The sequence below is a fragment of the Prionailurus bengalensis genome, chromosome D3, assembly GCF_016509475.1.
Source record: "Prionailurus bengalensis isolate Pbe53 chromosome D3, Fcat_Pben_1.1_paternal_pri, whole genome shotgun sequence".
Classification (NCBI taxonomy): domain Eukaryota; kingdom Metazoa; phylum Chordata; class Mammalia; order Carnivora; family Felidae; genus Prionailurus; species Prionailurus bengalensis.
Genome location: NC_057356.1, coordinates 20,070,241 through 20,093,023, shown reverse-complemented (window position 1 = coordinate 20,093,023; position 22,783 = coordinate 20,070,241). Strand labels below are relative to the sequence as shown.

Sequence of the window (22,783 nt, the reverse complement as noted above, 5' to 3'; positions counted from 1 at the left end):
TCACCTAGAGAGTAAACATTCTGTAATGGGTTCACAAAAGACAGACAGAGGTACCTAGATAGCTCAGTCGGTTGACCATCCAACTCTTGATTTTGGCTCAGGTCAGAATCTCACAATTCATGAGGCCAAGCCCTGCATCAGCTTCATGTTTGTAGGTTGAGCCTGCTTGGGATTCTGTCTCTCCTTTATCTCTCTCTCTCTCCCCCTCTCTCTGCACCTCCCCTGCTGATGTGTGCTCTCTCTCCCTCTTTCTCTCTCTCAATAAATAAGAAAACCATACCTGGTAAACTCGATCAAAACTTCCTCAAGCTGGGTCTGTCCCTGACACTGAGTACACCATAGGGATACTGAGGCATAGCATGGATAACCTGTCCCAGAAGTTCTCCATCAGGACACAATCCTACAACACCTCAATGGTTCCCCCAAAACTCCACGTGCACTAGACAAGAGAGAAATTTTGGTCAGGACTGAAGTTCCCCAACACAGACCTGGGGTAGGACACTTCCCTGACCTAAGTTCCTCCAGTCATCTAAAGAGTAAACATTCTGTAATAAGTTCAGAAAATTCAGACAGACTCCAACTCTGAGCTCTGCTATGGCCACACCCAACCAGGAGCCTGGACAAGGAGAGGGATGCAGTTGTGGACCCCAATTATGGGATCAGAGGGTGAAGCAGAATCCCCTAGGCTGAAAGTGGATCTGAAGGGCTGCCCCCCCCCATCTCTGTGTCCCTTGGGGCTGAGCCCATTTCTGAAGCCTCAAGGCTCCTCAGCAGCAGCCCCTAGCCCTGGCTGATTTGCATGAACAGCAGGTGTCTCCAGCAAGGGGATAAGTCAGGCCTGGGAGGAACCCTGCCCAGCCTCAGGACCTCAGGGAACAGAATCGAGGCACCTCCACCATGGCCTGGACCCCTCTCCTCCTCGGCCTCCTCGCTCACTGCACAGGTGCTGTGCCCAGGCTCACACCCACCCCAGGTCCAGGGTTCCGGGACAAGCCTGGTCCTGACTCTGAGCTCAGCAGGGGAGTCTCAGTGGGGACAGGATGCTCAAGACCCTGCTGTGGGATGGGGGGCTGGTGGGGTGATAGCCCCCCACCGTGCTCACTGATCTGTGTGAGCCCTGAAGGGCTGCACCTGCCCAGGGAAAGGAGAGGGGTGGTTCTCATTTGTTCAAAGGCTCCATCCACCAGGCGGGCCCATGGGCCCCAGGGACTAAGATGACAACAGAGTGGACACTGGGGCTAGAGAATCACTGGAGCTTAAGCCAGGCAGGTGGGAGTGTTCAGGGGATGACACCCCAGGCTGGAAACCCACCTCTCACCTTCTCTCTTGCAGGCTCCGTGGCCTCCTATGTGCTCACTCAGCCCCCGTCAGTGTCAGTGAACCTGGGACAGACGGCCAGGATCACGTGTGGAGGAAACAACATTGGAAGTAATTATGCTTACTGGTACCAGCAGAAGTCAGGCCAGGCCCCTGTGCTGATTATCTATGAGGACAGCAAACGGCCCTCAGGGATCCCTGACCGATTCTCAGGCACCAACTCGGGGAACACGGCCACCCTGACCATCAGCGGGGCCCGGGCCGAGGACGAGGCTGACTATTACTGTCAGTCATATGACAGCAACTATGATCCTCACAGTGACACAGGCAGATGGGGAAGTGAGACACAAACCCCTTCTGTCTGTGTCACACTCTCTTCCAGTCCCTGGAGGCCTGGGCAGAAAGCAGAGCAGGTCTGGCTCAGGTCCCCAGATCTGAGGTCCTCAGACCTTCCCACCCAGTTCCCAAGACTGACTCTGCACAGGGTGGGTCAGGAGTGCATTTAGAGCTGACAGCACTAGGCTTCCCTGCTTCTTGGGGCCTGGGTGTGAACTGGGGACAGAGGGCCTGGGTGGAGAAAAGACACAGGGAGACTTTCGTACAGGGCTCATTATCTCTGCACTTCTATGTGGTGGCTGTGGGCTGCTGCTCTCACAACTGACAAGGATTAGAGCCCCAAATTTCCCAGCTCACCTGAGGTCCTGAAGCCCTGGTGTCATGTGTGGAGCCACCTTCACCTGAGTGCAGTAGACACCGTGGGGTCACCCACACCCTGTCTTTTGGGCTCACACACCCACCCACTACTGCCTGGAGCCTCTGACAGCTCACAGGGGTGCTCCTCACTGCCAAGGACTCTTGCTTCAGAAAACTGCCTTCTCAGGGAGGTTCAGTTAAATAATCTCCTGAGGCCTAGAGGCCAAGGCCCTACCCCACTTTCACATGTCCTGAAAGGTCCCAGCTTTGGAGCTCCCTGCAGGAATGAGGCCTCATCTGATGTCTCACTCCATGTGGGTCACTTCTCCTTCTGCCCAGTGTGACCTCCCTCTTCCTTCCAGATCTCCTGCACATGCATTTCTCCATCTCAATGTCAGCTTCCAGGAACCCAATCCAGGATAGCCAGCATCCTTGACAGGATCCTCTCAGACCTGAAGAGGCCACTGTATACACACAGAGCTAGGGTTTCTCCCCCAGATCCCCAATGTGCATGTCCAGTCCCCACAAATGTGCTCAGCCTTTAAGAGGATACAAAATACATTTTTCTCTGCTGGGATATTTATTTGTGTTCCAGATGATTTGATATCATATAACTTCAATATTGAGATATAAAGTTAACTATTGTTAACACATCTGATGTTAGATGATAATGGGATGAGACAGGAGAATAGAACAGAAACATATGGTCAATATATATCCAAACACACCCTACAACATTAGGAAGAAACACATGTTACTTCTATGCTGCTCATTTCTGTGACTACCCTGTACTCAGAGGGGTGTCTATAATTTCCTTCTTCACTACTCACCCCATATCCCCTTCCCACAGCAAATACCTGAGCTAGTCACCATTGCTGCCCGTTGGTAGGACTAGACCTTCATTCTGGAAAGTTAGTCCATTAGCAGACCTGCTGAATTGGATTGTGGTGCATTTATGACTGTAATGCAGACCCAGGGAGTATTAGGGGATCTTCTGAATCCAGAGACACTCTTCTTGCTCCAATTGTGCACTAGAAATTCAGCTCCTCCATAATAGTCACCATGATTCACTCCAGGCAGTGCCTCCCCCACTTTTCCTGATGATTCATCCCCAGGAGGAGCCTAAAGCAGACAAGGCACATTCTCTGCCACTAGAGCCGTGCAGCCCATATTCCCTGGGGTCTCAGCCCATCCACAGCACACACTCCATGTGGCTGGTGAAATAGTCTATTCTTTAATTTTTTCCACATGACTACAGGATCTAGAATCTGAATCAAGCTCACTTGACCAGAGCAGGACAGTTAAGCCCCATGTCCCAGGTGGCCAAATAGGAGATAAGCAGAGGAAGTGAGATTTTCCACAGTGGCCTAGACTTCAGCTTGTGAAGCTCAGTGAGCACACAGTCCCCTGATGGGGCGGGAGGGGGGCATCTCCACAAGATGTAGCTGCAGGTGCAGCAGGTCAGGGTGGGGCCCAGGCATCTGCGTGTGGAACAGCTCCCAGGTGAGCCTGCAGTGTTCTTAGTCCCAGGTCCACACACTGTGTGGCCTCACTCCTGCTCCCTGGCTGCTCCCACACAGGTGGGAGGCCCACAGGGAGACACAATGTGAGACACAGGTGCCCTGCTCTCTCCCATCCAGGGTCCATGGGGTCAGGACCCTGCACTCACCTGTGTCCACATTGTTCCCTCCCTTCCAGGCTGGAGCCAGTCGCTTCTGATCCAGCCTCCCTTTCTTCCTCCAAGCTCCTCTCCTCTCCTGTCTTACGAGCTTCATGCCTCCCCTGATCTGAGACTGCCTCCATCCCTGTCAGTGGCCCTGGGGAAGCCCAGGATCCTCAGCTCTGGGGATAAGCTCATGCGTGAACACGCATCTTGGTACCAGCAGAAGGCAAGCCTGGTCCCAAGCTGGTTATGCATACAGATATGAGCAACCATCTGGGTCCAAATCTGAGGATGGAACTTAGGAACATAGCCTCCCTGAGCATGACCAGGACTGAGGGCCAAGACAAGACTGACCATTGCTGAACTACCTAATGTGGCGGTGGGAGTGCCTATCAGTGACTCAGGTGATAGGTAAAGATGGGCAGTGGGACACAAACCCTCCTGCCATGGCCTGGCTCTCATTCTCCCTACATCTCTGAGCAGCTGCTGGTCAGGCCTTAGGATCAGGTGACCTCCCTGGTCCTGGCCTGACCCTCCAGGGTGGGAGAATCCAGCAGGTTCTCCATCCTCTGGTCTGTTTATCCTAATGGACAGTGGTGAGGGGGGGGTGGCTATTCTGACTATTGGGACTGGAGTCAGGTTTATAGTATATAATAAAGATTTAGGATGCCATTGTACATATACATCACATGGGCCTCAGATGTAATCACATGTCATTGAGGAGGGGAGACACCTGTCTCAGACAGCACAGTCCTGGGAATTCCTCTTCTCCTTAGTAACAGACAGCCTGGATGGGCCCCACAAGGCTGTGTCTCCTCTGGTTCCTGGATGAGGTGTCCCACATCCTAAGGACTGACAGACACTTCATAAAGCAGGAAACAGGTCCCTGCTGCCCCAGGCCCTTCCCTCCTTAGGTTTAACAGGAACTGTGGAAAAAGTGCAGACACTACGTTGGATCCCACCTAGGGGTCTTCCTTCTGGCACAACTGTCCTCCCACTGCCCCAAATCCCATCTCCTGAACTAGCAGGTCTGACCCTTAGCTCAGGTCTGACCCACAGGTACTCACACCCACCCCCCATACTGACCCTGTGTGGTGGCTTCATCTGCATTCAGGCCTTACCTGGCACTTGGAGGGGAGAGGTCTTTTCCAAGAATTGAATACATCTCTATCATAAATAATTTCTCTTCATGATTCTTTGACTTGTGATTTTTAGAGCAATTTCATAAGGTCAAAATGACAGGTGATGAATTAAGTAAGAAGGAAACACAAGCTTCCCCCATGTCCACTTCTGCCTTGAATCAGGGCAATATCTCCATGGAATGGGGAGACACAGAACTGAAAATCTTTTTCTCCTCACAAAAGCATGGCATGTATGATTGGAATATTTCATCTAAAGTTTAGTTATTGACCCAATGAATGAAAAAGATGATTTCTGGTTGAAATCATATTTCCAGGGATTTTTCCAGTTGGGATCACAAAAGGTCCCTCTAAAGGATTATAATCCCCATAGACACCTGCCAGAACTGAGAGGAAGAAGCTGTCTCCTTCAGAACCTGGAACATTCTGGCTGAGGTTGTCCTACATCCCCTCTCAGCCGAGTGGCCTTCCTCACATGGTGCAGGTGACTGTTGCAGGTGACTGTTGCTTCCTCACACCTGCCACCATCTTTTTGTCTCTCCCTGTCAGGGAATGGGGACCTGCAGTCATTTCCCTGCCTCCCTTCCCAGTCAGGTGCACCTCTAACATGCTCAGCTCAGCCAATCTGTGGGGTATTGGTAAAGCAGTGACAGGTCACCCACGTGGGATCCAAGACAGGGGACCAGGACCAGAGGCACATGTAGCACCCTAGTCTCCCTGTGGCTTTAGACTGTTTAGGGGGGTGAGGAGGGATAATAACCACTGCCCTGAGTGGCCTCAGCCCCCACTGGGAGGTCCCAGGCTAACCTGTTCCTATGTCAGCATCTTCCTCCTGGAGGCCTCTCAATGTGCCTACCAGCTGCCAAGAGAACCTGACTTACTACCTGGAAATGGCCTCTTACCATACCTGACCTCACCCTCTGTACCCAGAAATGTTCACCTCAGGAGAAACCCCACACTGGCCCTGAACTCAGGTAGAATCCCAGGTCCCTCTGGTTTTCCTGTTCTTTCAGATCCTCTAACCAGGTCATTTGTCATTTGCCTATAATGTCATTTTTCACTATCAGGTATAAATTTCAGGGTATGTGTGTGACGGACCCTGCTCATGGAGACATTGCCTATTTCTCCAATACAGCTCAGGCACTTTGTCTCCCACCAACCCCACTCTCATGAGACTAATGTTCTGTCACTGTCCACAAACATCCGTCTTCCCTGTGATCACACGTTTCCTCCTTCCTCCAACCCTGTGCTGACAGCCCGTACCAGACACAGCTGCTCCTCCTTGCTGGAAGATCCTCCCACCTTCTCCCTCCACTAAACTCCCTCAGTGAAGGGAGAGGAGACTGAAAAATCCTCTTCTTCCCTTTCCCAGTGCCTGCAACACGGTGATTTTCTCAATAAACTAATTTCAACTAAGTTAATAAATTCAGATGTTTATTACAAATTTTTCCCAAACTGAAGACAACTTAATAGTGACAAACATTCCCTTGAAGAGTAACTAAACTTTGAAGCCCCCTCTCATTCTCTTATATGGCAATATTGCTTTTTGCATCTGATCTCTTCCTACTCCTAATTACAAAATGGGGATACCAAGGCACAGCACCTATGACCTGCCATAGAAGCTCCTGGTCAAGAGCAGATATGACACCACCATGATGCCATTGAAAAATTCATGTGCTCTTGATAGAGGAGGAATTTTTTTTTTTTTACCTCTGTGGCCCACAGGCTATGACCTGGGGTAGGACCTGCACCTGTGTGAGCACCATAGTGTTTCCCATAGAGGGTGTTCAGAAAATAAAGGTAAACTCCACCTCTGAGTTCTCAATGGTCAGGCCAGCCCAGGACTGACACCAGATCACAAACTGGGGTGCAAATATCAGGCCCAGACTATGATACCAGAGGGTGAAGCAGAATCCCCTGAAATGAGGGTGGGTCTGCACAGGCCACCCCCTCCTCTCTGTGTCCCCTGGGGCTGAGCTCTTCTCTGAAACCACAAAGATCCTCAGTAGCAGCCCCTGAGGTGGCTGATGCATAACCTCCAGGTCTCCCCAGGAAGGGATAAGAGGCCAGGAGAGAATCCTGCCCAGCCTTGGGCCTCGGGAGCAGATTCGGGAGACCTCCATCATGTTCTAGACACCTTTCCTCCTCAGCCTCCTTGGCCACTGCACGGGTGCTGCACCCAGCTCACACCCACCCCAACTCAGGGCCATGGACAAGCATGGCCCAGACTCGGAGCTCATCATGGGCTGCCTGTGGGGCAGGATGCTCATGACCCTGCTGCAGGATGAGGAGCTGCAGGGGTAAAATCCCCTCACTGTGCTCACTGGCTCCGTGTGAGCCCAGACAGACTGCCTCTATGCAGAGAAAGACTTGTTTTTCAATTTGTTCAAAAGCCACATCAACCGGCCAGGCCCATTGGATTCTGGGAACGAGATTGATGAGAGAGGGCAAACCTGGGGTTTGCAGAGAATCCCTGGAGCTCAGGCTAGGTAGGTGGGGGGCTCCTGGGGATTGGACCAGATCTGGAAGCCCACCTCTCCTTTTCTCTCTCACAGGCTCCATGGCCCCTACAAGCTGACTCAACCCCCTCGCTGTCAGTGACTATGAAGGAGACAGCCAGGATCACACGTGGGGGAAAACACATGGGAAGTACATATGTCCACTGGCACCAGCAGAAGCCAAGCTAGACACCCCTGGAAATTATCATTACGGCAACCTGCCCTCAGGGATCCGTGACCAATTTTCAAGTTCCAACTCAAGGACCAGGCCATCCTGACCATAAGCGAGGCCCAGGCCCAGGACAAAGCTCACTGCCACTCTGCCACCTACCATGGCAGTGGGAGCAGTTTTCAGTGACTCACAGTGACACAGACAGGTGAAGGGGGACCCAAACCTGCTCTCCCAGCCTGGCTCACACAGCTCCCCCTGGTCACACCCAGCGGGACAGAGTCTTCCACACAGAGACTGGCCCTGCCCTCACTCCCCCAGCAATGGAGCCAGTCCTCAGTCCTGTCCGGGCTCTGTCTTCTCCATGGCAACCTGAACAGGCATGCTGATGGGCAGGTGCCTGTTCCCAAAAGATCACCCGAAAACTTCATCCCGCACACCAAGTCCGTTAGTGCTCAGGAGAAAACCCCCAGGCAGAGTCTCAGGAACGTCTCAGGCAGGTGAGGGGAGTGTGTGCAGGGTTTCAGGATGTGCACATGAGGGGCGTGAGGCAGGTCTTTCAAGGAAGGAGCAGCCTGACGTGGGTCACTTCTGTGACATAACAGCATAGGACTGGTGGACCCTCTCAAGGGGGCAGTCATCAAACCAGTCTGATCAGTAAACTTTTATTTAATAAGCTGTCTGTTTACCCGGATGAGAATGTTTGCCCAGGGGAGCAAACTGTTTAGCTCCTAATGCATTTTCCAGTGCCCTGAGTGATTATTTACATCCTTACCCTTCTGGGCAAGGATTTCTAGATCTAATAGACACCCTGCCACAGGTGGTCTCAGTCCTCAGATCCAAACGTGAGGGACAAAATGAAAATGAAGAAGTTCACTGAACTCCAGAGAGAAAACACAGACCTCTCCGTGGGCAGGGACGGGAGATGTAGTGTCTGAGGACCAGACCTACAGGACCTCCTGCCCATGTGGGGGTCACCCCGAGAGCGTGGAGGGATAGGTTGCAGATGGAGGGAGCCCAGAGAACAGGTGCCCATGCTGGACCGAGCTCCAGGGAGAGAAGGAGCCTGGTCCGTCTCTGGTCCAGCACCTCCACCAACATGTTCAGACCTCTCCCTCCCTCTTTCAGGCAGCCCCTTCCGTTCCTCTGATCCTTCCGGCTCTCCCATTTCTCTGCCCACCCTACACCACAGCTCAACCCACGGTGAGGGGGACACTCCCTCGGCCCCATGCCCAGGCCCTGCAGAGAAGGCCAGACCAGGAACACTGTCGGAAACGTCAGTATCCAACTGTGTAGGACATTCCTGCAGAACCTGGCCAGTCTCTGACTTCATTTCTACCAATACCAACAGCCTCAGGGACCTTGATGGACTTTCTAACCTCCACTGAGAAAGCAGATCATAGAGACATGGGCCAAAAGAAGAACCTTATGATAGACATTGAGCTGTCATAGCAGACCTTTTCTGGACTCAAGGATTTATTGCCCCCTAGGCAGAGCTGGATCTGTCTGCAATGACCCTGGGCAGAACAGAGAAGGGACAGAGGCTTGAATAAAGGTTGAACCAGTGATAATGTCACAGGGCAGAGCTGTGGCAACACCCTCCATGGAGGCCCTAAATTAGCGATCGTCACCTGGAGAGTCGTTTGTGGCACTGATTGTAGGAACATGGGGTAGGAATGCTACTTTCGGTTTTTCTGGGTCCTGACTTCTGTCAAAACCTCCAGCGGCATCGTCAGAGGGCCAATGAGGGCTGGTCTGCTTTCCGGCTGGGCAGGCTCTGCCCTTGAAGTATAAGAAGGTCTGGGAGAGCCCTGCCCTGCTGTGGGGTCTCAGGATGCAGAGTTCTGGGGCATCTCCTCCATGGCCTGGGCTCCTCTCATGCTCCCCCTTCTTACTCTGTGCACATGTGCTGCCCTAGGTCCTGCTTGCAGGCTTAGCCCCCACAGGACCCGAGTGGACCCGCCCCAAACCCTGAACTAGCCCAGGTACAGCTTCAGGTTGGGACCCCTGGGAGTGAGCCCTTCTTCCTCAAGCCCACCTCTCCCCTCCTTCTTGCAGGATCTATGACCTCCATGAGCTGACTGGACTGCTTTCAATTTTGATGTTTCTGGGAGAGCTGGCCACCATCACCTGACAGAGAGACAAGTAGAATACTATGCTGTGCACTGGAACCCAAGATGCTCATTTGTGATAACACCAAAGGAACCCAACGACGCCTGACTGAGTCTTTGGCTCCAACTCAGGGATCATGGCCACCTTACTGTCAGCAGGGTCTGGACTGAGGGCAAGGCTACTACTCCTGTCATGTGTGGGATAACAACAGGAGATGGGGTCATGGACACACTCTGACTTGTTCCTCATGCATTTAACCTGTGCCTTCAGGACCTGGTGAACTCTGATCTTCAATTACCTCTTCTGCATGATGATGGAGAGCTGCTGTGAAAGCCCAGTCCCTGCATGGTTGGTTATATAACACCCAGTTTACATAGCTGACTCAGGTCATGGGGTTACTTAGTGGCTCATAGTCAGAATACAGCCTCTACTAAGATTCAGTAGCATTCAAAATAACAAGTAGTTGGTAGGCTGCCCATGTTTGTCAGTTCTAGGAGCAGCGTCATTAACTAGCCAACACCAGTGATCCCTGTCAAACGAGTCTGATTATTAATTTGCTTCCATTTCATTATGGTTACCTCACCCACATTGTCATTGGTGATAAAAGCAACTACATGGCTCCTGCCATACAAAGGATTCCATCAAGTACGTTTGGGGTCCCAAGTCAGAGTCTAGAACCTCCAGAAGACACACACTCAATGGATATCTACATACACACATACAGTATACACATAAGTACATGTGTACACACATGTTCACCAGTACATTCATATGTAGGTACATACATAGATAATGTAAAGGATATGTCACAGGAGTTTTGCAGGCTAAACACACACATGTGGCCCAGGAGTCAGAGAGGCTGAAGGAAGATGACGGGAAGGTGGAGCCTTTGTGACACGGCCACTGCCATGTTTCAACCAGGTGACCCAGCAGATAAGCCCCGATGACTGTCCCCTACAAAACTGCTCCTGTTTCTTCTTCTGTGTGCACAGGACTTCACACAGGAACTTCCCTCATGCTTCACCCCACCTGGAAACCACAGCAGGGACGATTTTGACAACACGTCACTCTTGTCCCCAAACTTTTAACTTATGAGAAAATGTCACCTTGGAACAGAGCTAGTTTTGAATCATAAACAACATATTTTCTCACTGGTCCTTCATCCTCAGACAAACCAGACTCTTCCCAGCAGGACACAGACTCTGCTCTCGTGAGCACACTTATTATTATGTGTCCCTTCCTCCCAGAATGAGAGCAGCCCTGAAGTCACCTCTCCAGAGATTCCTCCTCCAACTTCTCACCACACACCACCTGCCTGTCATTTCTGTCTGATCTCAATTAATGTTCTGCACATCATCTACAACTACAAATTACTTCCACTATTACTTTTTAGCTGATTCTTTTGTGTTAATTATCATACTAATTGGTAGAATTTTTTTTACTGCCAAGCAGACACATGACTATCAGAGGCAGAAATAGTCAGGAGACTATCTCTCTACCACAAAAAGTAAATCTGGAATCAGAGGGTGACTCTCCAAGTACTCACCAGTTCCATGACGCACCAAATCCTCTCTGTCTGTTCCACCATCCCTACTATGGAGCTTTGCTTTTATTTTTACACTGTAGACCTCAGGAAGGCTGCAGCCGCTCCAGCTATCACATCCATGTAAAGAGGAAAGGCACTGTATATCCAGTCTACTTCTCTCATTCACGAGACGACAAGTCCCCAGAAAGGATCCCAGCTGACTGACACAACCATGAGCCATTTCTGGCTTGCAAGGTCAATCCTGGTCAAGAGGGACCCCAGAATAGCAATAGTGTGGCTACTAAATGCATATGAAGATAAGATACAGGTAGAAGGGGCTGGAGACTCTGCTGTGCCACCAGAGCCACTGTGACCACTCTCCTGCTCCAACCACAAGAAGGAACTTCTGAGAAAGATCTGTGTCTTGTTCACAATCATCTCCCAGGATGATTGTGTCAGACCAAAGTGGGTCTCGATAAATGTTTTCTGGGTGAGAGTTCTCCTGTCTCTGTCTTTGGAATGGCCCTATTTTGATGCATCAGCAGCCAGCACCAGTAAGGGGCTGTCGCTGGGTCCTGTGTCCCTACTGCTAAGCCCAAGAACCACACCCATGACCACCCGTGTCCCCAGAGATATGAGCAGTGATACTTCAGATGGGCCTTACCTTGTCTTCCTCAGATGAGCCTGTTCTTGTTTTCATGGATAATCTGATCTCCTCCTGCCTGGTCTTGAGGCTGACAGGGCATTGGAGAAAAGAGCAATTCCTCCTCTGGAGCCAGCAGTCAAGGGATCAGCGAATCAGGTTCTGAGCTGTGGGTTCTTCATCACCTGGACAAAGGAGTTTCCCGAGCCTCCCAGAGTCAGTGTGGAGTGGCCACCAGGGGACAGCAGAGATCACCTGGCAAAGCACCTGGAGATGGTGTGAGCCTGGCATCAGGGCTTCTATCACCCAGGAAGGGTTGGCCATCCGGATGTGAGACCTGAGGGAAAAGGTGTAGGTTTCTACAGGATCTCCTCTGACGCTGATATAAAATTCTGTATCCATGTCTCTTAGAACTGTGTCGTGTAGATTTGCCTCTTTCTCTAACACAGGTCAGTACTTCCCGCCTCTCCACTCACCTCAGTCACTGTCACACCTTGCCCAAGGACTGGATCTGTCCTTGACACCGAGTGCACCTTGTGGATACTGAGGCTATGACCTGTCCCAGAAGCTCCCCTCTTCCCCCCCCACCCCATGGACAGACACTTACAGCACCACAATGACGCCTTAAAATTCCATGTGCACTTGCCAAGGGAAGAATTTTATTTAGGTTCTGGTGTTCCCCAACAGAGATATGGCTCAGCAACCCCACTGACTTAAACCTCCTATAGTGTCTGTAGAGTAAACATGTTGTTATCATGGGTTCAGAAAATACAGACAAATTCCACTTCTGAGCTCAGCCAGGACAGGTCAGCCCAGGAGTGAGGTCAGGACACGGAGGGGAATGGAGTTGTGCACCCCAGACTATGCGATCAGAGGGTGAAGCAGAATCCCCGGACTGAGGCTAGGTCTGCAGGGCCGTCCCTCCCCTCTCTGGCCTCTCTCAAACCACAGAGTTCCCACCTGTGAGCAGCCCCCTCACCCTGGCTGATTTGCATGTCCACCACGTCTCTCTAGCAAGGGGATAAAAGAGGCCTGGGGAAAGTCCTGCCAGCCTCGAGGCCTGCGACTTAAGGAACAGAATCATTTCACCTCCACCATGGCCTGGAGTCCTCTTTTCCTCGGCCTCCTCGTTCACTGCACAGGTGCTGTCCACAGGCTCACATTCACTGCAGCCCCAGGGATCTGGGGAAATCCAGGACCTGACTCTGAGCTAAGCAAGGGGCTGCCTGTTGTGGGAAAGATGATCATGACCTTGCTGCAGGATGAGGGGCCAGGGGTGGGGGAGAGTGACAGTCCCTCAAGTGTCCACTGGCTCTGTGACCCTGAGGCACTGCACCTGCCTGGAGAAATTAGATGATGTTCAAAGGCTCCATCCACCAGCCAGGCCCATGAGCATCAGGGGCTGAGATGATGGGACTTGGGAAACTGGAAACCCAGAGACTCCCTGAGCTCAGGCCAGGCAGGTGGGGTTCTCCTGGGGATGAGACCCAGCACCGGAAAACCACCTTTCTTTTCTCTCTTGCAGGTTCCGTGGCCTCCTATGTGCTGACTCAGCACCCCCCTCGGTGTCCGTGACTCTGTCACAGACAGCCAGGATCACCTGTGGGGGAAACAACTTTGGAGGTAGAAGTGTTCAATGGTACCAGCAGAAGCCAGGCCAAGCCCCCATGCTGATTATCTATTATGATAGCAAGTGGCCCTCAGGGATCCCTGACCAATTCTCTGGCTCCAACTCCGGGAACAGAGTCACCCTGGCCATCAGTGAGGCCCAGGCTGAGGACAAGGGTGACTATTACTGTCAGGTGTGGGACACTGATAGTGCTCACAGTGACACAAACAGACGGGGAGTGAGACACAAACCCCTTCCCCCTCTGTGTCACACACTCCTGCAGCCCCAGGAGGCCTGTGCACAAAGCAATGAGTGGGTCTGGCCCAGGTCTCCAGATCTGAAGTCCCCACTCTACTCTCCAGGTAGCATGGGAGAAGGTAGACCAGCAGAGAATACGCACACAGTTATTATGAATATATTTCATTGGTTTCTGTGGATGTGTATGTGACTCAACCAGTTAGAAGAACATATAGAAGCCATTTTTCAAAGACCAAAACTTTACAACTTCCCTAACAGAAACAACATAATCTGACATAGAAAACAACAACAACAACAACAACAACAACAACAACACTGGATGAGGTTAGCAACAGATTAGATGCTGAAAATGAGATCAGTGAACTTGACGTCATAGCAGTAGAAAGCATTCAAAATGAAATACAGAGGGGAAAAGCTACAAAAAGTAAATAAAATTTTAGCATGTGTAAAACAACTTCCCACAGCCTTAAGTTTGTGTGACTTAGAAATTGTGGGAAAGAAGTTAGAGACCAGCTGGTGCCTTGAAAACACATCTGAAGAATCATAGCAAAAATGGCTTCAAATTTGGTGAAATTCATGCACTAATACATACAAGAAACTCAGCAAAGCTCAGGCATGGGAACACGAGAGACAGCACAGCACACATTGTGACGAAACTGCTACAAACCAGTGATGCAGACACTCTTGCAGACAGAGAGGAGACGTGTTCCCTACAGAGGAATGAGCTTCATGGTGGGAGCACATTTCTCATTACAGACATGTAAGCAAAAGAACAGGGGAGCAATGTCTCCACAATCCTAAGAAAATATCTGTCAACTTTGGCCTTTACCCATAGAAAATGTCATTGAAAAGGGAAGACAAACTAAACCTTTTCAGACTGCAAAGCCTCATAGAACTGATTACCCACACACCCTCAGCAAAGCAACAGTAAAGGACATCCCTTGGACAGAAGGAAAGGGTAGCAGAGGGATAGTGCAACTATACAAGATGCATAAAGTATCAGATATCCTAAGTACAAGCATAAATATAAGAACTTTTTTATGGTTACTGCCTGTAGAAAATCCTCAAGTGTTTCAATAAAATAATAATGATAATAATATACTGTGATTTATATTAGATACAAAAATAAAATACATGAAAATGATAGCAGACATGATGGGGGAGATGAGACTGTGTTATGATGTCCTTATTGTGCATGTGAATGATGTCATGTGCCCGGGAGGTAATTTGACCAGTTAGCAGGTGAGGACCATAAACCAAAAAGAAACCATTAAAATAACACCATTGTAACAACAAAGAGTAAGAGCTACTAAGGTGTATTACTTAGGAATCTCCAGAGAACACACATCCAGTAAGACTCATGTCTCATTTATTGAGAGACAGAGGAGAGAGACTTACAATGAGAAGTGGCTCACGCAGTTGTGGGGCGGCAGGTCTAGTCGCTACAGGACAGGACAGAAGGCTGGAGATTCCAGTAAGAACCATGTCGCAGACTCTAATCCAAATTCAGTCTGAATGATCGAAATGCTAAGAGAAGACAGAGAGGAAGAATTAAAAATTCCAATCAAAGTAAGATGAAAACTATGATGTAAACAGCCAAGGGTAGAATATGATTTCATTCATGTGGAATTTAAGAAACAAAACAAAGAAACAAAGTGGGGGAAGACAAACGAAGAAACAGACTCTTAACTGTAGAGAACACCCACATGGTTACCGGAGGGGACCTGGGTCAGGGGATGGATGAAACAGGTGAAGGGGATTAAGGGTACACTTATCAGGATGAGCACTGAGTAATGTGTACAATTATTGAGTGACTACATTGTACACCTAAGACTGATATAACACTGTATGTTATCCTCATTAGAATTAAAATTTTTTAAATAATAAAATAAAATAAAAATTTTTTAAATAATAAAATAAAAAATACAAAGGTTGAGATTAACACCAGACACGACAAGATAAAGAACACTTGAAGGAATCTGAAGACACAGCACAGACACTGCAAAATGGAAAACAGATTCTCTGTTTAAAGTGAACAGTTGGGGCACCCAGGTGGCTCAGTGAGTTAAGCATCTGACTTCGGCTCAGGTCATGATCTCACACTTTGTGAGTTCGAGTTCTGTGTCAGGCTCTGTGCTGACAGCTCAGAGCCTGGAGCCTGCTCGGATTCTGTGTCTCCCTCTCTCTCTGCCCCTCCCCTACTCACGCTCTGTCTCTCCCTCTCTCTCAAAAATAAATAAACATTTTTTAAAAAGTAAAAAAAAAAAAAAAAAGAATTTTCCAATGCAGAGTGACAAGAGCTCCTCTAGGAGAGCCAAGAGGTGAGCACAGCTCCACATAAACCAGATCCATGAAGCCCACCCAGATGCACAGAGATTTTCTCCACCGGCCTGAGAAGGAGCATTTTCATAGGGATCGCTGAGGGAATGAGGAAGGCTTGAGGTGACCAGGCTCAGCTTTGGGCTCAGGAGACAGAAATCTAGGGTCCCCGCTATGACCTGGACCCTCTCCTGCTCCCACTCCTCACTCTCTGCCCAGGTGCTGCCCACAGGTTCAGTCCCCACAGGACCCTGAGCATGACCCTGACCCTGAGCTCAGCCCAGGGGATGCTGTGGGGGCAGGATCACTGAGAATGTGCCACATAATCTTCTGATCCTACAAGCCCTGTGGTCCACTATATACCTTAGCAGCCCCCAGCAGAGTGGCCATGAGACCCCTGTCACTACCACATGCTCAGGAGAGAGAGGACCAAGCAATAATGAGGAATAAACCCAGCAGCACCCAGGCCACGTCCCTGCACAGACAAAGCCACCATCCCTGCAGATTCTCCAGTTCTAACCTGGGACACACTTGCCCTGAACCTCACCACAGGCAGGCTGAGGGGGCTCGTTTATAGGCCAGGTCAGGATGGGGACGGAAGGGAGTCCAGGGACACAAGCCCTGCTGCCTACCTTGACCTCACCCTCCCTCCCACCCCCTCTGGTCAACCTCTGACCCAAACGGCCCAGGGTCTCAATCCGGGACACCTGGGCTCCCCTTCTGGCCTCACCTCACTTTTATCTGTGTTTCTGGGAACCTAGTCTCTCTGGGCTTTGGCTTTACGTGCTGTGAAATGAGGATGCCTATACTGATGTTAGAAATGATTTTCTGTTTCGAGTTATGGGATACAAAGAATTTTAACAGCTTTATTCATTAAACAGAGGCTCTGTGGGGTCTCTGTGAGTAAGAGCTGGTTTGGGAGTCTCTTGTCCATCCTCTTCAGAAATCCATGGAAAGGACTCAGCAAAGTGTGATGTGTATGGTGTGAAATTGAAGAACCAGGTCTGAATTAGCAGATTCCCAATGTCCTCCCAACTGCCAACTGGGCTGATGTAGAAATCCTCCCACCCCAAATTCTAAGAGATGTGGGTTGGGATAAAAATAACAGCAGTAGATATAATAATACTAATGAAGATTTAGGTGCACAAAGGGAACTTTACGCCAGAAGTATCCCCTGTTCCCACTGATGAAAATCTGCACTAATTGGGTTGGGGAAGCATCAGTCTTGAAACTTAACACAGGAATCTGGTGGCCATGGGACATCACACAGGTTTATCTGGACACCGACCCTTTTCAAATGCACTACACTGTACCCTGCACTCTACATTTTGTAAGAAGACAGTGGGCTAGTCCAGGGCATTTCAACCCTGGGACCAGTACAGGAACCGCACCTGTCCTGCCTCCTGCATCGTGTATGTGACCTGTGTGTGCTGGCTGGGGAGAGCAGGGGGGGCAGCTGCCTGGGGGAGGCTGGGCTCCCTGGTCCACAACCTTTCTCAGGTGACAGGTGCTTTGGGGTGACCTGACCTGCAGGAGGGAAGCTCCTGGTCTGAGTCCTCCTCCACCAGCAGGGGGCAGCAGAGCTGCAGCAGGAGCAGCAGGACCGAGGCTGGGGCTGCCCAGGTGGAGCCTCACAGGGACACCAGGCCTGGGGGGCAGCAGGTGTTCAGGGTTCAGTCCTCACAAGCTATCCAGACAATGTGACCTGTCTCCACAAGATGCAGGGGCCTTGTTCTGAGGCTGACACACACTGTGACACCCAGGACACTGATGAAATTGTTGACACTGTGAATTCCTCACCTGGGAAATGCAGGTCGCCACCCCATCCACCAGTGTCCTAAGGGAGCTGACTCATCTGTGACAGGCATGTGGAGAACACCCTGACCACTCACCCTCTGCCTCTCCTTCCCTACTACCACTCAGACCCAGGGCTGCAGCATCCGGGCTCAGGAGTGTCTCAGGGGGCACTCGGAGTCCCTGGTCCCAGGCAGGAGCATCCACAGTGTCCCTGTGAGGCCGTCTCCAGAATGAAATGGATTCTCACTACCTGACGCCACAGCTCTGGTCCCAGGGCTGTCCTTGGTTCAGTGACAGGGTCCAGCTCCCTGCAGGGACCCTGGCTCTGGCTCCAAAGCTCACCCATGTGGGAAGACATAACCCTGGGGACCCTAACAAGACATGGAGCTTGATGGTGGTTTTTTAAGTCAGGGATGGCTTCTCACAAAATCTGTACCATTTCATCTAACACTGATGAAACGAAAAAGAAAAAAGTGCCTAGACAATGCCAATTGCTTCTCTGCTGTAGGATGGGGGTGTCAGAGAGATGAAGGTACCACGTGACAATAGACTGGAAAGACTGATGAATCTCCAACAGCAGTGGTTGTTGAACAAGTGGACCCTCACAGATAAAATGATGAACAAACATTCTAATGATAATGCTCCACATTGTAAGACATGCCAAGTGCCTCTGGGGGGTGCAGTGGAAACATGATGCAGGAGGAGGAGAAACTGAGGCCACAGGACCACCTTGCCCTGAATCAGGTGTTGTCTGTATCCCTCAGAGCGCCCATCCCAGCCCCACAGCCAGGCTCCCGAAAGACCACAGAGGGAGGCAAGCCCAGACTCCAAGCAGGATGATTTCAGAACATTGTCATGTGGTCTGATTCCATGAATGTGACTGTGATTCCACACCTTGAATGCCAAGGCTGGTGGTCTGACCTGAGAACTGTTTGGAGGAAGCTGGGGCTCCCCCCTTCAGTCACATGTTCTGACCTCACAAGTGGCTTATCAGTTAGGAGCCCTAGAAATGGAGGAGATTTGCATAAGTACTAACAATCACAGTCCCAAGGACCTGGAAGGCAATAAGAGAGGCTGGGTAGAGCCCAGCAGTACTGTGGGTCTCAGGAGGCAGAGCTCTGGGCATCTCCACCATGGCCTGGACCCCTCTCCTGCTCCCCCTCCTTACTCTTTGCACAGGTGCTGTCCCCAGGACCCTGCACACGCCCAGCCCCCACAGGACCTGAGCTGTACCTGAACCGAACCCTGAGCTCAGACTGGCACAGTCTCAGTATTGAGTCCCTGGAATAATCCCCTGACCCCCATGCCAACCCCTCCTCTTTTGTCTTTTCAGGATTCGTGGCCTCCAGTGAGGTGACTCAGCCGCCCTCAGTGTCAGTGGCCCTGGGACAGACGGCTAGAATCACCTGCTCTGGAGATATGATGGAGAAAAAATATACCAATTGGCACCAGCAGAAGCCAGGTCAAGCCCCCATACAGATCATTTATAAGGATAGTGAGCGGCCCTCAGGGATCCCTGACCGATTCTCTAGCTCCAGTTCAGGGAAAACAGTCACCCTGACCATCAGCGGGGCCCGGGCCGAAGACGAGGCTGACTATTACTGTCAGTCTTATGACATCAGTAGTGATGCTCACAGTGACACAGGCAGATGGGGAAGTGAGACACAAACCCTTCCCCATCTGTGTCATACTCTCCTCCTGCCCCAAGAATACTGTGCATAAAGCTATCAGTAGGCCTGGCCCAGGTCCCCCGATCTGAGGTCTGGAGTCTGTCCCCTTACTCTTCACCCTCCAGACAGACTCTGCATGGTGTGGATCAGCAGGGGATTCGTAAACAGTCATTAGAACTAGATTTCCTCCATTACTGTGGGTGAAGGGTTGAATGAATTGTGAGGAGCAGATATGGATGGCATTTTTCAAAACAAAACCTTTTGAGAACTCCCTAATGAAACGCTCTGATATTTAAAAATACACTGGATAAATTGACAGCAGATAGGATGCTGCAGAAGAGGAGAAGAGTGAATCTGATGTCAAGCAATTTAAACTACTTAAAATGAAACAGAGCCAAACACTTAAAAATATGAATATAAGCCAGGTACCTGTAGGACAACTTCACGCCACCCAGAGGGTGTGCAGTGTAGGAGCAGAGGGAGAGCAGGGAAGGAACCGAGACTGAATAACAAACTAGTTAAGAAGTAATCTGCAAAAGGCTTCAAATTCGGTGAACCACATGAACTAATGTATTCAAGAGGCTCAACAATGCTGAGGCACAGGGATCATGAGAGACAGCACAACACACATTGTAATGAAATTGCCACAAACCAATGATGCAGACCTTCTCACAGCCAGAGAGGACCGATGTGTTCCCTACAGAGGAACCAACTTCATGGTGGGAGCACATTTCTCATTACAGCCATGTAAGCAAAAGAACAGGGAGCAATGTCTTCACAATCCTCATAGAAAATACTATCAGCTTTGATCTTTACTCAGTGAAAACGTCATTGGAAACTGAAGAGCACCTAAAACATTTTCAGACTGCAAACCTCACAGGACCGGTCATCTGCAGCCCCTCAGCACAAGCAATAGGAAAGGATTCCCCCTTGGACAGCAGGAAAGGATGACAAAAGGAAATGGGCAGCTACACAAAAATATAAAAAAAAATCAGGAATTATTACTACATGATAAATATAACTAATAATAATGTTATTAATTAATGTCTATAAAAGATAAGTGCTTAAAGAAAATAATAGCAATATGTTTGATTTTTTAATGGCTGTACAAATAAAACATTTGACAGTGAGAAGCAAAACTGATAGGGGAGATGAGACCATGTTATGACGACCTTATCATGTACGTGAGTGATGTCATGTCAATGGGATGTACTTTGATAAGACAGGAGGTGAGGACTGTGAACCCTAAAGAGACCTCTAAAATAAAACCAGTTTAATAAACAAAGAGTTATAGCTAATAAGGTACATTACTTAGTATTGTCTGGAGAATATAGATCCAATAAAGAATGTGTATCATGTACATGTCTGTGTATATTTATCTGTGATGCACAGAGACAGTGGGAGAGAGAGACAATGACATTGAGAAATGGTTCATGCAATCATAGAGTGGCAGGTCTGGAAGCTGCAGGAAGGACAGAAGGCTGGAGGTTGAAGTCAGGATGATGTTGCAGACTTTAATCCAAATTTAGTCTGAACGATAGAAATGCTAAGAGGAGACAGAAAAGAAAACTGAAGGATCCAAATCAAACTTCTAGAGATGAAAACGACAACATCTCAGGCTGCAAACACAAGGGTTGAGATTAGCAGGTGACGTGAGGAGGAGACGTGAGGGAAACTGAGGACACAGCACAGACTCTGCAGAGTAAAAGGCACAAAAAGACTTTAAAGTGAGCAGAGCAGCACTGAGTGTAGGAAACTTCAGGCATGGATACACAAGTGATTGTGTTCCCAGGGAGTGAAGGTGTGGAGGTAAACAAGAATATCTGATGAGTTATTGCCACAAATGCTCTAAATTTCATGAAAATTCAAAACCAACAGATTCCAAATTCTTGAGAACCCCAAGCACAAGAAACAGAGGAAAAAACTACACAAAATCCCCATCAATACCACATTGTTTAAGGCAGAGAAAAAGAGACAGTTTAAAGCCAGTGGAGAGGAAACTCAGTTGGTTCAGGGGAACAATGACAAGGGTTCTGATAGATTCCTCATTAGCAGAAATGCACATGAGAGGGCAGCGATTAACATCTTTAAAATACTGAATAAACAAGGGTTGCCTGGGTGGCTCAGTCAGTTAAATGTCTGACTATTTAGTTTTCCCTGGTTATGATCTTACGGTTCGTGAGATCGAGCCCTGAGTTGAGCTCTGTGCTGACAGCACGGAGCCTGCTTGGGATTCTCTGTCAGTCTGTCTGTCTCTCTCTCATTGTCTCTCTCTCTCTTTCTCAAAGAAATAAACATTAAAAAAAATTAATTACTAAAAAAAAAGGTATAAACAAAAAAAATCCTTTTTTAAAAATTATTTTATTTCCAGGATAGTTAACACACAGTGTTACATTAGGTTCAGGTGTACAATATAATGATTCAATAATTCTATACATTACTCAATGCTCATCATGATAAATGTATCATTTTTTTTAATTTACATGCAAGTTAGTTAGCATATAGTGCTATAATGATTTCAGAAGTAGATTCCAGTGATTCATCCCCAATGTATAATACCCAGTGCTCATCCCAAAAGTGTCCTCCCTAATGCCCCTTACCCATTTAGCCCATCCTCCCCACAACCTCTCCATTAATCTTCAGTTTGTTCTCTGTATTTAAGAGTCTCTTGTGTTTTGTCCCCCTCCCTGTTTTTACATTATTTTTGCTTCCCTTCCATTATGCTCATTTTTTTAATCTTAAATTCCTCATATGAGTGAAGTTTTATGATATTTGTCTATCTCCAACTGGCTAGTTTTGCCTAGCATAATACATTCTAGTTCTAGCCATGTAGTTGCAAATGGTGAGATTTCAATCTTTTTCATTGCCAAGTAATACTCCATTGTATATAACACATCTTCTTTATTCATTCATTCGTTGATGGACATTTGGGCTCTTCCCATACTTTGGCTATTGTCAGTAGTGCTGCTATCAATATTGGGGTGCATGTGCCCCTTTGAAACAGCATACCTGTATCCCTTGGATAAATACCTAGTAGTGCAGTTGCTGGGTCATGGGGTAGTTCTATTTTTAGTTTTTTGAGGAACCTCCATACTGTTTTCCAGAATGACTGAACCAGTTTGCATTCCCACCAGCAGTAAAAGATCCTCTTTCTCTGCATCCTCGCCAACATCTGTTGTTGCCTGTGTTGTTAATGTTAGCCATTCTGACAGGTGTGAGGTGGTATCTCATTGTGGTTTTGACTTCTATTTCCCCGATGATGAGTGATGTTGAGCATTTTTTCATGTGTCGGTTGGCCACCTGGATGTCTTCTTTGTAGAAGTGTCTATTCATGTCTTTTGCCCATTTCTTCACTGGATTATTTGGTTTTT

General features: G+C 49.1%; 2 protein-coding genes and 2 gene segments (V, D, J or C); all 4 read left to right on the top strand.

The window, feature by feature from the left end:
- Nucleotides 1-22,783, top strand: part of LOC122470398 (immunoglobulin lambda-1 light chain-like) — a 336,020-nt gene that overhangs the window by 125,503 nt on the left and 187,734 nt on the right. The gene's annotated exons all lie outside the window — the stretch shown is intronic.
- The window catches only part of LOC122470393, a 644,196-nt gene that overhangs the window by 448,233 nt on the left and 173,180 nt on the right, over nucleotides 1-22,783 (top strand).
- Nucleotides 1-22,783, top strand: part of LOC122470388 — a 901,179-nt gene that overhangs the window by 722,965 nt on the left and 155,431 nt on the right.
- Nucleotides 808-22,783, top strand: part of LOC122470399 (immunoglobulin lambda-1 light chain-like) — a 214,345-nt gene continuing 192,369 nt past the window's right edge. Inside the window, exons 1-2 of one of the 3 annotated variants that reach the window (XM_043557929.1) lie at nucleotides 808-943; nucleotides 1,333-1,627. In XM_043557929.1, coding sequence (XP_043413864.1) covers nucleotides 898-943; nucleotides 1,333-1,627 — 341 coding nt within the window. In that variant the 5' untranslated portion in view covers nucleotides 808-897. Of the gene's footprint in view, nucleotides 944-1,332; nucleotides 1,631-18,860; nucleotides 18,922-19,075; nucleotides 19,374-22,783 lie in introns of those variants that run through there. The other 2 variants (XM_043557926.1, XM_043557928.1) reach the window with 2 other exon arrangements.